A 17,248-nucleotide genomic window follows, 5' to 3' on the forward strand; every position below is an offset into this window, starting at 1 on the left:
TTTCCTCAGAATACTCCTTTACAATACACAGCTTCCAGCCGGTACTCAGAGTTCTCCAGGCTACAGTATCAGCACATGCTTGGCACATTCAGCAGCCCAAAAAAGCAAATATATAAGAAATGAGTAATTATGCCAAAACGTTGTTCGTTTGAAGTCTGTTTATACAAAAAAACGAAAACACACACAAACATTAATATATTCACTGTTATAGCAATATAAATTATTCACCGTACGCTTCACATTAAAATCTATTTCAAATGAGCTTTTGATTCTCTTCTTCAGTTTCGTCTCTCAAATGAAACACATTCAAGCAGGCTGTCTGTATCTGAAAAGTTACAATAAAATGACTTCTTGCAGACAGTTTTTAAAGACTGGTAAATATGGGACATTTTTTTTTTTTTTTCTCATTTCCAATTAATTTTCGTTACATATTTACATATACAAATGAGTATATAAACTATTTTTAATAAAGCATTCCTCAAAACCATTACATAAAATGTACTGGATTCAGTGACCTCACGTTGGAAGGTTTACAGCAAAAAAAGAACATTTTTTTAACAAATTCCTTCACATACTGGCATTTTTCTCTCTCCGCCTAAGTAAGCACTTCCTCCTCTTCTGTAATGAAATAACAAACCCTGCCCCCCCCCCCCCCCCTCCTATTACAACTATCATTACACTAATTGTCAGGATCGCCGCTGCTACTGTGTCTGCTGAGTAGCAGATCTTTGAAGCCAGCATATGATAAGCATCACACGCCCCTTAGTGCCACCCCCAGGCTACTCATACAGTACATGGAGAGACTAGAAAGGGCTGTCTTGTAATGAAACTCTCATACAGGGGTTGACTGTACCTTTGCTGCACTACTTGACAGTCACTAGAACACTATGCCAAGCATATGACCCGAGGTCACTTAGATCACAGCAGCTAAATGCTCACAGAGATATGATGTTTATACAGTACTTCTTAGGCAATTAAAGATTTAACAAGACAAGAGGAGCTCCACCTTTGCAAACTAAGTAGCTACTGATCATATTGACTTGTTCTATTTGAATGAAGACTTGAAGAATCATGGTGCACAAATTCAAGCAGACCTGCTCTGATTTCCTTTTCGAGTATGACACTCCTCGGATGGTCCTGGTCCGGGATAAGAAAATTGGGCTGACATTCAGAGTCATCCAGCTGGGTGTGCTGTGCTACATAATAGGGTAAGGCAGACTTCTGTATCCAGTTATAAAAGTTTCACTACAGAAACTGTTAGCAGTGAGCACTTTTATCAGTATGTTCTAATGCTTTTGAAATGGTTCAAATTTTCATTGACTTTAATAAATAAAATATGTATAGAAGTATTGATAAACTTTTCAACTGCATATAAATAGACCCACTTTCAGTTAATATTTTTTGAATAGATTCTGGTAATTTTTTCAGAGGGTGAACATGCTCAATTATGATCCTAATATATCAATGTAAACAAAAGAAATAGAAAATGTTTCAATATGCATTCTATTTAGCACATACAATTATTTTGCATTCCTTTACACATAAAATATGCTGGATTTAACTAAATACAGTATAGATGCATTCTGCTTCTGTTAAGTTTTATACATTTTGTAATAGAATCACATTCTTAACCATTTAGATATTTAGCATATTTGTGGCAATAGTGTTGTATCCATTTAACTCTCTCAGTCAATTAAGGGGTTAAACATTTACAGGCTGTAGTGTCTAAACACAAAAAAAAAAGAAAAAGAAAAAGGGATACGTGTAGTCTGTGAAATATCATAAAATGTATTCAAAGAGAAATGATGATTGCCTTTTAGGGTGAATGAGTCTTGTTTCAGGAAATGTATACAAGTATGCACTGCATTATAGATACATATAGATACTTTCTTATAGCCTGTATTTAAAATCTAAATATCTGTTGTTTTTTTGTGTTGTACTACACTAAAACTATTAACATTTTTATTTAAACATAGGGAGAAAATATCTGTTGCATTTTTTTTTCACTGTTAAAAAGGAATAGAAAGGTAAAAAATTTGTGCATTTTAATTTGAAATAGAAGTATTTTTCATCTAGTAAAGGTTCTTACTGTTTTTCAGTGGGATACACACATATCCTGTGAGGCCCCGTGCACCAGTATTCAAGCACCACGCTTCCTCATAGAGCTGGTCTGTATTGCTTCAGTGTCATACAAGTCACTGCCTACTCTAAAACGGTGCAGCGTTTGAATACTGGTGCACAGGGCCCTCACAGGATATGTGCATATGTCACTGAAAAACAGTTATATCTTTTACTAGAAGAATCTTTGCTAATGAAAGTATATTGCAAAAATGATTATATTTCAAATGGAAATGCACCCATACACATTTTATTTGTTATCTTCCTATCCTCTGGGCCATTATAGTGGAAACATTACATGCTCTAAATGGTAGAACACATAATGTTATGACTAGTGATCCTGCAACTTAGTATTTAACCCTGCAAAACGGCCCATCTGTGCTGACCAAGAAAAAGACAGCACAAGGAATCAGTGCAGATCTCTTCAATGAACCTTTCATGTACATGTTGTGCAGGGTAGAGCAGTGGTGCAGTAGGAGACATTAGCTATGGTGAGATAAGTGTAGGAGATACCTGCTGGACCAACTATAGTGATGGCCTGACCGTGACAATACTCTGTAGTTTCTTCACATTGGGCTCCATTTATCAAGCCCTTCTCCTCCCTATGACTGGAGGTTCTTACAAGAGACCCTGCAGTCACGATTTATCAAGCAGCGGTCATCAGACCGCTGCTTCCCTACCCTGTTCTCCACCTCGTAGGTGGAGAATTTCAATGTCCCCGGTCTCATCTGACCGGGGAGATTGACAGCTCCTGCCCGAACGTGATTGGCTGTGTGCAAGCAAGAAGCGGAATTGCATGCGAGCGCAATGTTAAAATCCAGCAGTGGGTTGCTGCCTGCCAGAGGAGAGCTAAGGCGGACAGGGGCAAATATGTAGTATGCCCTTGTCTACCCTTGCTTGATAAATCAAGCCCATTATGGTGGAAGGGAGGTAGATATAAACACAGAGATGGAAGTGGTGTGGGGGGTTATACTGTGCCGGATCACAGAAAAGTTTTTAAAGGTACAGCAAGCACTTGTAATTCTAATATTTTATCCTGTCATTCAATAAATTCACATCTTGGGAGAGTGTGAACAAAAAATGTTATCATTGACACTTTGTTTTCTGCAATTATCTTTCAATAGACTAACTTTGTGACTTGCCTTGTTTAGCAGAGTAAATCTGGACTTGTTAATGGAATAGACAAGGCTTGCCACTGCCTTTTTATTAGGTATTTTAACATCATAGTAATAAATATTCCTACATATTTATGGCTAGATTACAAATGGTGCACTATTTGTTAGTGCTCCAGCTAGAGTGCAAACTTTTTGCACGTGCAAACTAGCAGGTGTATTAAGTTGAAAGTAAACGTTTTGTGCGCAAACAAAACCCTACGTGGGCTAACTTAAGGACCTTGGATACCGCCACTGCACTAACTTTTTCTCCCTATAGACTTTAATGGAGAGCGAAGACAAAAACCTAACAACTATCGCTCTATTTTCTTGTATGTAAAGAACACGGGAATGTGAAATATTTCCAGTCAAAACACAATAAAACACATAATTAAATATTATTATAGAATTATTATTTTAACACAAATATATATTATAGCCCTTTGTAGTCAAATACATAGCCATATACCATATACCTTTTAACCTTTATTAAAAAAAAAAATCTTTATATTTATTTTCAGATAGTGTCTATATTAATATGACAGTATATTTTAATATATTTATGTTATGTTTGGTGTAACTTATATTTATCCCTATCACTTTACATGAGTTCTTCAGTAGCTCTAACCCAATGCGTGTTTAAATTAGATTGCGCTTGACGAATCAGTTTACTTGTAATACGTGCACAAATTAACACGGCTGCAATATTCTTATATTGCTCACTCACAAACGTTAGCACCCCACTTGTAATCGAGCCCTTAATGATTTTATGAATTGGTGATGGCCAACTTCCTAACACACGGGAGGACAGGGCAATATTTTTGTAGACTTAGGAACTTCATATAAATGTATTACTATTAAACACCCAAAAAATAAAAATATGCTTTCTAAAAATGTTCAGTGGCAAAGGGGATATTGGTAAGGTTGCAGGATCTTGAGTTTTGGCCACCTCAAAACACACATTTTTGCTTTTGTCAGGGGCCACAAAAACTATGGCACACATTCTTAGTTCTTCTTTGTCCCAGGGGCTGCAAATAATAGTGCAAAGGACCACATGAGGACCTTGGGACGCTTGTTGGCCATCCCTGTTATAAATAGTTGAGAGATTAAATAATATTTTTTAGCTGAAAAATTTAGATTTAGATTATGGTGAGCATTTAAAATACTATTTAAAGGGCAGATAATCCCTTTATTACCCATTTCCCAGTTTTGCATAACCAACATGGTTATATAAATATACTTTTTACCTATGTGATTGCCTTGTATCTAAGTCTCTGCAGACTGCCCTCTTATCTCAGTGCTATTTACAGACTTGAAATTTAGCCAATTAGTACTGACTCATGAATAACTCCATAGGCGTGAGCCCAATGTTATCTATATAGCACACATGAACTAGCACTGACTTGCTGTGAAAAGCTAATAGAATGCACTTAGATAAGAGGAAACCTGCAGGGGCTTAGAAACAGGCCGACATTTAGAGGTTTAGAGGTTATAAAGTATATTAATATAACAATGTTATATTAGTAGTACATTTTAAAAATTAACGGCTAATTACGAGTTTTGCGTTAGAGGCTATGCGGTGCTAACGAGCAGTTTTCTCTCACCGCTCACTTACCTACAGCGCTGGTATTACAGGTTTTTACAAACCCGTCGTTAAAAGGCAAGAAGTGAGCGTTGAGCAAAATTTTGCTCATTACCGCACTCCAATACCAGTGCTGCTTAAGTCAGCGGTGAGCTGGTCGTACGTGCTCGTGCACGATTTCCCCATAGGAATCAACGGGGAGAGCTGGCTGAGAAAAATTCTACCACCTGCAAAAAAGCAGCGTAAAACTCCCCCATTGATTCCTATGGGAAAATAAAATTTATGTCTACACCTAACACCCTAACATGAACCCCGAGTCTAAACACCCCTAATCTTGCACTTATTAACCCCTAATCTTCCACCCCCAACATCGCAGACACCTGCATTATATTTATTAACCCCTAATCTGCCGCTCCGGAGACCACCGCCACCTACATTATACTTATGAACCCCTAATCTGCTGCCCCCAACATCGCCGCCACATACATTATATTTATTAACCCCTAATCTGCCGTCCCCAATGTCGCCGCCACCTACCTACACTTATTAACCCCTAATCTGCCGCCCCAACATTGCCATCACTATAATAAACATATTAACCCATAAACCGCTGCACTCCCGCCTCGCAAACATTAGTTAAATATTATTAACCCCTAATCTGCCGGCCCTAACATCGCCGCCACCTACCTACATTTATTAACCCCTAATCTGTGGCCCCAACGTCGCCGCCACTATACTAAATGTATTAACCCCTAAACTTAAGTCTAACCCTAACACCCCCTAACTTAAATATAATTTAAATAAGTCTAAATAAAATTCCTATCATTAACTACATTATTCCTATTTAAAACTAAATACTTACCTATAAAATAAACCCTAAGCTAGCTACAATATAACTAATAGTTACATTGTAGCTAGCTTAGGGTTTATTTTTATTTTACAGGCAAATTTTTATTTATTTTAACTAGGTAGAATAGTTACTAAATAGTTATTAACTATTTAATAACTACCTAGCTAAAATAAATACAAAAGTACCTGTAAAATAAAACCTAACCTAAGTTACAATGCTCCTTAAAAGGGCAGTTAGCTCTTTTGCGGCCCAAAGTCCCTAACCTAAAAATAAAATCCACCCAATGCACCCTTAAAAAAAACTAACACTAAACCCCTGAAGATCGACTTAGAGTTCTGAAGATCCAACATCCATCCTCAAGGAAGTGGTCCTCCAGACGGGCAGAAGTCTTCATCCAGATGGCATCTTCATCCATCCGACGCGGAGCGGCTCCATCTTCAAGACATCCAACGCGGAGCATCCTCTTCATCCGATGGACTAACGATGAATGAAGGTAACTTTAAGTGATGTCATCTAAGATGGCGTCCCTTAGATTCCTATTGGCTGATAGAATTCTATCAGCCAATCGGAATTAAGGTAGAAAAAAATCCTATTGGCTGATGCAATTAGCCAATAGGATTGAACTTCAATCCTATTGGCTGATTGCATCAGCCAATAGGATTTTTTTCTACCTTTATTCCGATTGGCTGATAGAATTCTATCAGCCAATCGGAATCTAAGGGACGCCATCTTGGATGACGTCACTTAAAGGAACCTTCATTTGTCAGGTAGTCGTCGGATGAAGAGGATGCTCCGCGTCGGATGTCTTGAAGATGGACGTGTCGGATGAATGAAGATAGAAGATAAAGACTTCTCCCGGCTTCGTTAAGGACTTCGGCCTGGTTGGATGAAGACTTCTGCCGCTTCCTTGAGGATAGATGTCGGATCTTCAGAACTGTAAGTTGATCTTCAAGGGGTTAGTGCGAGTTTTTTTTAAGGGTGTATTGGGTGGGTTTTATTTTTAGGTTAGGGACTTTGGGCCTGCAAAAGAGCTAACTGCCCTTTTAAGAGTAATGCCCATCCAAATGCCATTTTCAGGGCAATGGGGAGCTTAGGTTTTTTTAGATAGTATTTTATTTGGGGGGTTGCTTGTGTGGGTGGTGGGTTTTACTGTTGGGGGTTTGTTTGTATTTTTTTTTACAGGTAAAAGAGCTGATTACTTTGGGGCATTGCCCCCCAAAAGGCCCTTTTAAGGGCTATTGGTAGTTTGGTTTAGGCTAGGTTTTTTTTTATTTTGGGGGGGCTTTTTTTTATTTTGATAGGGCTATTAGATTATGTGTAATTAGTTTAAATATCTGTAATTTGTTTATTATTTTTTTTAATTGAGTGGGGTTTTTTTGTACTTTAGCTAATTTAATTTATTTAATTGTATTTAATTTAGTAAATGTATTTAATTATAGCGTAGTGTTAGGTGTTATTGTAACTTAGGTTAGGTTTTCTTTTACATGTGCTTTTGTATTTATTTTAGCTAGGTAGTTATTAAATAGTTATTAACTATTGTACCTAGTTAAAATAAATACAAACTTGCCTGTAAAATAAAATAAACCCTAAGCTAACTACAATGTAACTATTAGTTTTAAATAGGAATAATTTGGTAATGATAGTAATTTTATTTAGATTTATTTAAATTATATTTAAGTTAGGGGGTGTTAGGGTTAGGGTTAGACTTAGGTTTAGGGGTTAATACATTTAGTATAGTGGCGGCGACGTTGGGGGTGGCAGATTAGGGGTTAATAATATTTAACTAATGTTTGCGAGGCGGGAGTGTGGCGGTTTAGGGGTTAATATGTTTATTATAGTGTCGGCGACGTTGGGGACGGCAGATTAGGGGTTAATAAGTGTAGCAGTGATGTTCGGTGAGGTCAAAGGCTAGTGAGGCACTGACTATGATACACCTTAGAAACACATAAATGAATCCAATAGAGGTAGCTTAAATCTTCGATTAAATTGGCAGGTTGCACAATGACAATTAGCATTCTTTACAACACACGCATACAGGTAAGAAAACAATTACATTCTTGTTATATAGGCAAATGCAGTTCCTCTATTTATTTTCATTCAATGCAAATGAAAAAATAAAGTGCATGGTCTTAACTTCCCAGAGACCAAACTTTTTTTAATTTTCTGTGATGAGATTGAAAATTTTTCTGCAGGTCACTTTGAAATGAAATTAAGTTGTAAAATTAGGCAGTTAAACTAAAACATTGTTTCTCAACTGCTGTCCTTAAGTACCCCCAACAGGGCAGGTTTTTATTATAGCTGAACCAGTGCACAGTTGAAATAATCAGCTGATGGGTGAGAGCAAGTTAGTAACCCTGGTGTTACTGATCAGCTAATTATTTCACCTGTGCACTGGTACAGCTATAATGAAAATCTGGCCTGTTAGGGGTATTTGAGGACTGTGGTTGAGAAAAACTGCACCAGCTCATCTGCAATGTGTTGATTACATGGAGAATAAAGCACACACCTTATGCTCTCTGACACACACACACTATACACACACACACACACACACACACCACATTCTGCTCACTGACACACAAACTACATGCACATCACACACACTGCTCACTGACACACACACTATACCCCCACACATACACATTCTGCTCACTGACACACACACATTCTGCTCACTGACATGCAAACTACATGCACATCACACACACTGCTCACTGACACACACACTATACCCACACACACACACTCTGTTCACTGACACACACACTACATGCACACTACACACACACACTACACGCACATAACACATACTCTGCTCACTGACACACACACTATACTCACTGACACACACACTATACACACACACACTCTGCTCGGTGACACACACAAACAGCACACACACTCTGCTCACTGACACGCACACTACACAAAGCACACACACTCTGCTCACTGACACACAATCTACATGCACATTACACACAGACTGCTCACTGACACACACACACTATACCCACACATGCACACTCTGCTCACTGACACACACACTACATGCACAGCACACACACTCTACTCACTGACACACACACTACACACAGCACACACACTCTGCTCACTGACACACACACTACACACAGCACACACACTCTGCTCACTGAAACACAAACTACAACATGCACATTACACACACTGCTCACTGACACACACACTATATCCACACACACACACACACTCTGCTCACTGACACACACACTAAATGCACAGCACACACACTCTGCTCACTGACACACACACTACAATCACTGATACACACACTACACACACAGCACACACACTCTGCTCACTGACACACACAGCACACACTCTGCTCACTGACACACACAGCACACTCACTCTGCTCACTGACACACAAACTACATGCACAGCACACTTTCTGCACACTGACATACAAACTACATTCACAAACTCTCTTCACTAACACACACAAACACTTCTCAATAACTCAAACACACGACTAGCTCACTGAAACGTGCAGTACTTGCCCATAATATTTTTACACATGCTGCTCACTACATACACACAAATATCAAGTTTGCTTTGTTCTCATGGTAACTTGAGTCGAAGAACATACCTAGGTAAGCTCCAGAGCAGGAATGCACTACTGGGAGCTAGCTGGTGATTAGTAGCTGCACATATGTCTCTTGTTATTGGCTCACCCATGTGTTCAGCTAGCTCCCAGTAGTGCATTCCTGCTCCCGAGCTTACGCTTCAAAAGAAATATCACAAAAGCAAATTTGATAATAGCAGTAAATTTAAAATTTGTTTAAACTTAGATCTATCTGAATCATGAAAGTTTAATGTTTATTTTACTGATATAATAATGGACAGATCAGTATAATGCACTAGGTAGGTTGCGGTGACATTGGGGGCCGCACATTAGGGGTTAATAAATATAATGTAGGTGTCGACGATGTTGGGGGCAGCAAATTAGGGGTTCATAAATATAATGTAGGTGGCGGCGGTGTCCGGAGCCTGAGAACTAAAGGGGAAGGTAGAAAGAAGAAAAGGAGAGACGGCAGCCAGGTGGCAGTGACAAATGCATGAGCCAATAGTAGGGGGGCAATGGAGCTAAGGAACTAGCTTGACTGGCATGCCTCATTTATGTACAGCAGCCATTTGTAAGGCACTATGGCACCCAGTATTTGGTGAGGTCTGGTATAAGCAATTTATTGGCATTTATAATAGTTCCTATGTCGACTTATTCAGTACTGTAGCAATCCAAAACCTCAAATGGGCCAGATCACCTAAATTTTACATGTCCAGTACGGTATTCAGTACAACAGAGAAGCGGATTTAAAATAAAGTAGAGTAGACAGTAGAAGATAGGGCCCCCACCAGTACCTTTGGGATCTTTAATAGTTTTGTAATTAACTTTTTGTACCCCAAAATTGTATGGTCCAAAACTATCCCTTGTAGTAACTAGTTAACATGTAACAGGGTGAAGAACACTGCATCATGCATGCAGTATACACTACAACCTTCCTGCAGGTAATATAACAACACACATATAACAAAATACATTTTGCAGAGGTACATTAAAGGAAAAACAGAAAAAATAAATCTACGCTTGCATTCTTTACATTGCTTAATTAAAATGCTATGTGCAATTTAAATTGAGTTAATTCTCATACTAATTCCAGTTTAAACTATGTCAGTAACTTTGAATTATAATAGTTTAAAAAAAAAAAAAATCTTTCAAAATGTCAATATGGTCAAAGCCATCATTTATATGATCTTTATTAAAATAAGTTGTTCAATTAATTTACTAATTTAAATGAGCTCACCTCATGGCAAACAGATACTAACTTTTTCATAACACAGATAAGCAATTTGGTACACACACAGCTTTTCAGAAATAGATGGTAGTGTTCCAGGGCTTTTGATACCACTGAAAATAAACACAAGTAATTTAAAGTTAAACCCTTCTAATACGGTTAAAAAAAAACTTGTTTATTTGTATCCCCTGGCATATCCCTCTATCAGTTACCAGCCCTCCATAAAAATTGGTGATGGTAAATCCGAGCATTTAAAATAGAATAGGATTTACCATCACTAAAAATAAACTGGACTTACAGTAATCAGTTTGTGAAATGAGTTAAACTCCCCCTTTTTGTGCCGCCGCTCCACACTAAAGTCAGTAGCTCCAACCGCCTACGAAACAGCACTCTTTTCTCAATGAGGTGACGTTTCCACCTCTTAACCAATAGCCATGCTAGTTATCTGGCAGTGTTCTGTTTGCTAGGACAGCTATTGGTTTAGGCCGCTGCACAGAAAGGGTGAGTTTAGCATCCTTTGTTCACAAACTGATCACTGAAAGTCCAGTGTTTTTTAAAGGCTCGGATTTATCACCCCTTTTCTTTAAGTATGCTTTTTAGTATATGATATAAAAAAAAAATTGTTTATATAGGTAGTTCAAAATCAAGTTAAACTTATTTTTTCAAATTGAGTTTAAGCTAGAGAGTATTCCCTTGGTAAATGACAAAAGTTAGTTGTTCATTTCATAAATGATGCAGATTTTTGCATTATCATTACACAAAGTGCAACATTTTAAATGTTATATCATCTGTGTAATAAATGTGTAATAAATGTGCTCTTAGGCTCATGAATGTTAAATGATAAACTGTCTACATCTTTAGTAAACAAGATAATATTATGAGTTGGCTTTACCAATCTTGAGCAATATTCATAAGTGAGATTTGTATATAAAGTAACATTTGGGCATATTAAGAAATCTTTTCCTGAATATATTTTCCAGAAAATATATCCATTGTATAGTTAAGTACAGCTACAGAGTAAGGGCTAGATTACAAGTGGAGCGCTAATGTTAGAACGCAATATTAAAGTATTGCGAATGTGTCAATATGTACTTGCATTATAAGTTTAAAGTAAACACGATCGCTCAAACATTATTGAATTTAACTCAGCGCCAGGATATCATGACTGAAGACCTTGCGTAAAGTGTTAGGGCTAAAATTAAAATAAAAACACAACATAAATAAATTAAAATAAACTGTTGCACTCATATATACCCTGTACACTATCTGATAAAATATATTCATATACTTATTAATAAAAAATATTTATAAGGGTTCAAAGACATATTTTAAATGGCCATGTATTTGCTTGCAAAGTGCCATATATATAGAAAGATAGATAAATAAATATGTATTTATAATATTTTAATCATGATATTTAATAGTGTGTCTTACTGTGCATTTACTGTAAATATTTAACATTCCAATATTTTTCACATACAGGAAAATTTTATTATTATTGTAAATAAATATTTCTATATAGAAGTACAAAACTATTCTTTAAAAAATCAATAGAATATATATGTATATTTTACAGTAACTATAATACTTCATAATCATTATTAATAATTTGTTTCTATATTTTATATTTAATATTTACATATTGTGCCTTAAGATAACTAATTCTTCATGTGTGCTAACCCCACTCTGTGTTAGAACTACCTGAAGTACATTACGCATATTTTACATTCCAATGTTCTTCACATAGAAAAAAAATGTCTTTTTATTTTTAAATATAAATTTCTATAAGCAATATGTTTACTTCTGGCAGTGTTATTGCTCTCGTCAAAGAGCTAAATAGCACTAAATAGCGCGCCAATTGAAATCTGGCCCTAAGTAATTAAATAGATATGAAACCTATTTTATTACTTTAATTATTCAGATAAAGCATCCAATTTTAAGAAAGTTTCCATTTTACTCCTGTTATCAAATTTACCTTGTTCTCTTACTCTCCCTTGTTTAAACATAGGTAGGTAGGCTGAGGAGTGTGCACATGGAGCATTATATGGCAGTAGCTTTGCAAGAATACTTTCTGAAAATACTGCTGTCATCTAGCGCACAAAAGCATTCATGCACAACTACCTACCTTGGTATACCCATCAACAAAGAATAACATAAAAACTAAGTAAATTGGATAATAGAAGTAAATTGGAAATGTTCTTAAAATTGTATGCTCTGAATCATGAAATAAAAAATGTGGGTTTCATGTCCCTTCAAGCTGAAAATAAAGAAAAAATATTTCATGTTTCATGTCCTTACACTGAACCATTAGCCAGTTTCTCTTATAGGTGGATGAAAAGTTACCCATACTTCTGGGTACTGATAAAAGGAAATAGCAACTGTAGCTCATTTGCTATGAATGGTTATCATTTTGTGTCATTATAAAAGCACTTACTATTTTTAGTTAACGTATATATTCTATATTTAATCTTTACTGAATGAGAAGTCACATCATCCATGGCTTGACCAATTGTAGTTTGTAAAACCCTTTTGTTTCTTAAAGATACAATCTCCTTCCCTCTAGCTCTAAGGAGATGACCTTTGTGACCTTCCTTGCTGTAAACTTATGGGGAGACCTCTTGTCACATGCAGTCTCCTTTTGTATAGCCTTAAGGGGTGACATCTTATCACATGTGGCATTCTTTCATCTAGCTTTATGGTGGAACCTACTGTCACATGCAGACATGTGTGTTTGGAGGGGAGGGGGCAAGAGAAGGAAAAGGCTACCCCTGAAATGTTGCTTCTTAATACTAAGCATGATAACCACTTGAGTTACTGTTTTGATGGCAATAAGCCACCATTTTTAAGCACATGTGTGAAACAGACAACTCTCTCCTGCTGCACATGTTGCCACTTTTATTGTGGCACATTTATTCATGGCATTTTATTTTTTGCCCATCTTTTTAAATACTATCATATACATTGTACTGCAATACTACTACTAATAATAATAATGATAATAATAATAATAATAATAATAATAATAATAATAATATGAGAAATAAAGGATCACATTTACATTATCCACAAAAGGGATTACTCAGGCATTTTATGTTCCACTTGCATGTTCTATGTCTGTAATTCCAATACTATGAATATTATAAAAACATGCCAATGAGGAAATAAATCATTACAAATGCTACTGCAATCCAAGGAGCTGAATGCATTATTATAGTTACCTGTGCACTGGTATTAAGGTAAAAACTGAAGCAGAATATATATGTGGTTATTGGACTAAAATGACAATGAAATGGCTGCTGAAATGGAAGCTCTAATCTTACAAAGCACAATTATTGTGCCAGTACTTGACAATGCAGCTTCAGAACAGCAGTGAAGTGTTACAGAAACGATGGGTAGCGTTATATGTCTCCTGAGTACCTTATCCTCTTGGTGTGCAGTGAGCTAGCACACACAAAATCTCTGAAAAGTAATGCTCAAAACTTATACATAACACAGGGGTTAGTGCTCAAATTTATTATTACTTCCTTTAAATTCCTACATATATTAAATTGAATAGTTAATGTTGTTAATTATTAAGCTTGTTTTAAAGGGGCATAAAGGTGCAATGCTCTAATATTCTACAGCATTTTACTATGGCACTATTGCTTGCAGAGCTATGTGCTTAAGTTTGCAAAGATGTTAAACACCTTGAAGTCAGCTCTGGGCTGTCAGTGCATTACTGGTCTAGAAATGAAAATGTCTAATGAGCCAATCAAAGGCCGGCATAAGGTTGCAGCCACTTGTCATTGGCAGAGTTTTTATCAAAATCTGCAGCACATTACCAGTCAATAACTGATGTTAATTATGTGTTTAACCCCTTTTGTAGTTCTCTATAAGCAGTAGGACAATAATAAAATGCTCTAGCACATTATAGCATGTTTATTGCTCTTTTATATCCCTTTATCAAGTTAGTACTGAGATTTGAACTAAACTGTTTAATCAGGTTCTGCAAGCACTACAACCCATGACAATGTGACTAAAAGAAAAACACCTTATCATTTTGTGTGTATATATTTATATATATATTGTTATACACAGGTGCAAATCCCCAAATCCAGAATTCCAAACTCCAAACTTTTGATTAATACTTAAAATACTTTTTTTATAAAAAATTACTATTTTCCCTGCCTATAAGCCACAATCTTCTTCTGTGTTTTCATTTGGTTTTCATGTTCTAACAAGCAAATTACATTCTATGGGGTAGATTTATCAAATGTTGGCTGGATCCAACATCGATAAATGCTGACAGCATGCGCTGTTTGCATTTATCATTGCACAAGCATTTCTGGTGAAATGCTTGTGCAATGCCGCCCCCTGCACATTCACAGCCAATCGTCCGCTAGCAGGGGGTGTCAATCATCCCGATCGTATCTGATCAGGATGATTGCAGTCCGCCACCTCAGAGGTGGCGTATGAGTTAAGGAGCAGTGGTCTTACGACCACTGCTTCTTAACTTAAAGGGACAGTCAACACCAGAATTTTTGTTGTTTAAAAAGAAAGATAATTCCTTTATTGCCCATTCCCCAGTTTTGCATAACCAACACTGTTATAGAAATACACTTTTTATTTCTGTGATTATCTTGTATCTATGCCTCTTCAAACTGCCCCCTTTTTCAGTTCTTTTGACAGACTTGCATTTTATCCAATCAGTGCTCACTCAAGTGCATGAGCTCAATGTTATCTATATGAAACACATGAACTAATGCCCTCTAGTGGTCAAAATGCATTCAGATTAGAAGCTTCAAGGTCTAAGAAATTAGCATATGAACCTCCTAGGTTTAGTTTTCAATTAAGAAGAGAACAAAGCAAAATTGCTAATAAAAGTAAATTGGAAAATTATATTCCCTATTTAAATCATAAAAGTTTGTTTTGGACTTGACTGTTCCTTTAAGTTTCCGGTGAGCCAGAAACTTTGGGGGTTGATTTCAGCATCCGCTGCTTGATAAATGTACCCCAATTTTTATTTAAAACAAATATTACCTTTGTGATTAGAGTCCTGTACTATCTTTTCTGAGGCAATGTGTATACAAAAATATAAAAAATTATATAAAACTACCTTTAGGTTGCATGTATAAGCTGTATTATGACATGAAAATATTGTCTAAATCACATAAGATATTGAGTAAGACTATGAGTGGAGCACAAACGTTTGCATGAGAGAGAAGGGGTTTATTGCAGGTGTTTGGCACTCATCTGTCTAATGAATCATATTTTGAGTTGAAAGTAAATGCAATCGCTTGAGCGCAATTGCGATTTAGGCTAGAATGATTACCGCAACTTCAGAGCTCTGGTTAAACTGAAATGTGTCACAAAACAGATAAAAAATACACTACAACATTTTTTTGATCTCATAATAACACTATCAGCATGGCCTCAGGCAATGACTCCCCTGGCGGGAAAGCCGTGATTGGAGGAAGCTGGATTAATCATTGATGACGTATGAAGAGAGGATCTCTGGGTGGGGGAAGCTGCTCTGGCTGTGCAAAGAAGAGAGTTAAGTTTTTAATCAAAACAGCTGCTTTGTAAACTTTGATGAATGAAAGTGCCCCTGTTTTTAATAGTATTTTTAAAAAACGGGCTTTCATTCATCAAAGTTTACCTTCACTTTAAAACTAACACCCTAACATAAACCCTGAGTCTAAACACCACTAATCTGCTGCCCCCAACATCGCCGCCACCTACATACAGTTATTAACCCCTAATCTGCCGCCCTCAACATCGCCGCCACCTACATAATGTTATTAACCCCTAATCTGCGCCCCCAACATCGCCGCCACCTACATAATGTTATTAACCCCTAATATGCCCCCCCGAACATCGCCGCCACCTACATAAAACTATTAACCCCTAATTTGCTGCTCCCAATGTCGCCGCCACTATACTAAAGTTATTAAACCCTAAACCTCTGGCCTCCCACATCACTACCACTAAATAAATCCATTAACCCCTAAACCTAACCCTAACGTAACCCTAAGCCTAACCCTAGCACCCACTAACTTTAACATAATAAAAATATAGCTAAATTAAATTTACAATTATTAACTAAATAAACCTATTAACCCCTAAACCGCAAGCCCCCCACATCGCAACAAGCTAAATTAAACTATATTAACCCCTGAACTTAACCCTAACCCTAAACCTAACCCTCCCCTAACTTTAACATAATTAAAATAGAGCTAAACTAAAGTTACAATTATTAACTAAATAATACCTAAAAAAACTAAATACTTACTTAACTGTGAAATAAAACCTAAGCTAGCTACAATATAACAAATAGTTATATTGTATCTAGCTTAGGTTTTATTTTTATTTCACACAGGTAAGTTTTTATTTATTTACCTAGGTAGACAAAATAGTAAATAGTTATTAACTATTTACTTACTACCTAGTTAAAATAAATACAAACTTACCTGTGAAATAAAAGCCTGCCTTACACTAAAACCTAAAATTACAAAAAAAATAAACATTAACATTACTAAAAATAAAAATAACTAAATTACATAAAAAAAACAAACACTAAATTATAAAAAAAGTAACAAATTATCAAAAATAAAAAAGAATTACACCTAATCTAATAGCCCAATCAAAATAAAAAAGCCCCCCCAAAATTAAAAAAAACCCTAGCCTACAATAAACTACCAATGGCCCTTAAAAGGGTCTTGTGTGGGGCATTGCC

At 36.4% G+C, this 17,248-nt stretch overlaps 1 protein-coding gene across 3 annotated transcripts in view; it reads left to right on the plus strand.

Moving 5' to 3' along the window:
- Positions 1–711: 711 nt before the first annotated feature.
- P2RX1 (purinergic receptor P2X 1) overlaps positions 712–17,248 on the plus strand; it is a 183,288-nt gene continuing 166,751 nt past the window's right edge. Inside the window, exon 1 of one of the 3 annotated variants that reach the window (XM_053707507.1) lies at positions 712–1,208. In XM_053707507.1, coding sequence (XP_053563482.1) covers positions 1,072–1,208 — 137 coding nt within the window. In that variant the 5' untranslated portion in view covers positions 712–1,071. The remainder of the gene's footprint in view (positions 1,209–17,248) is intronic. The other 2 variants (XM_053707506.1, XM_053707508.1) reach the window with 2 other exon arrangements.

This window comes from Bombina bombina, chromosome 3 (genome assembly GCF_027579735.1).
Source record: "Bombina bombina isolate aBomBom1 chromosome 3, aBomBom1.pri, whole genome shotgun sequence".
NCBI lineage: Eukaryota > Metazoa > Chordata > Amphibia > Anura > Bombinatoridae > Bombina > Bombina bombina.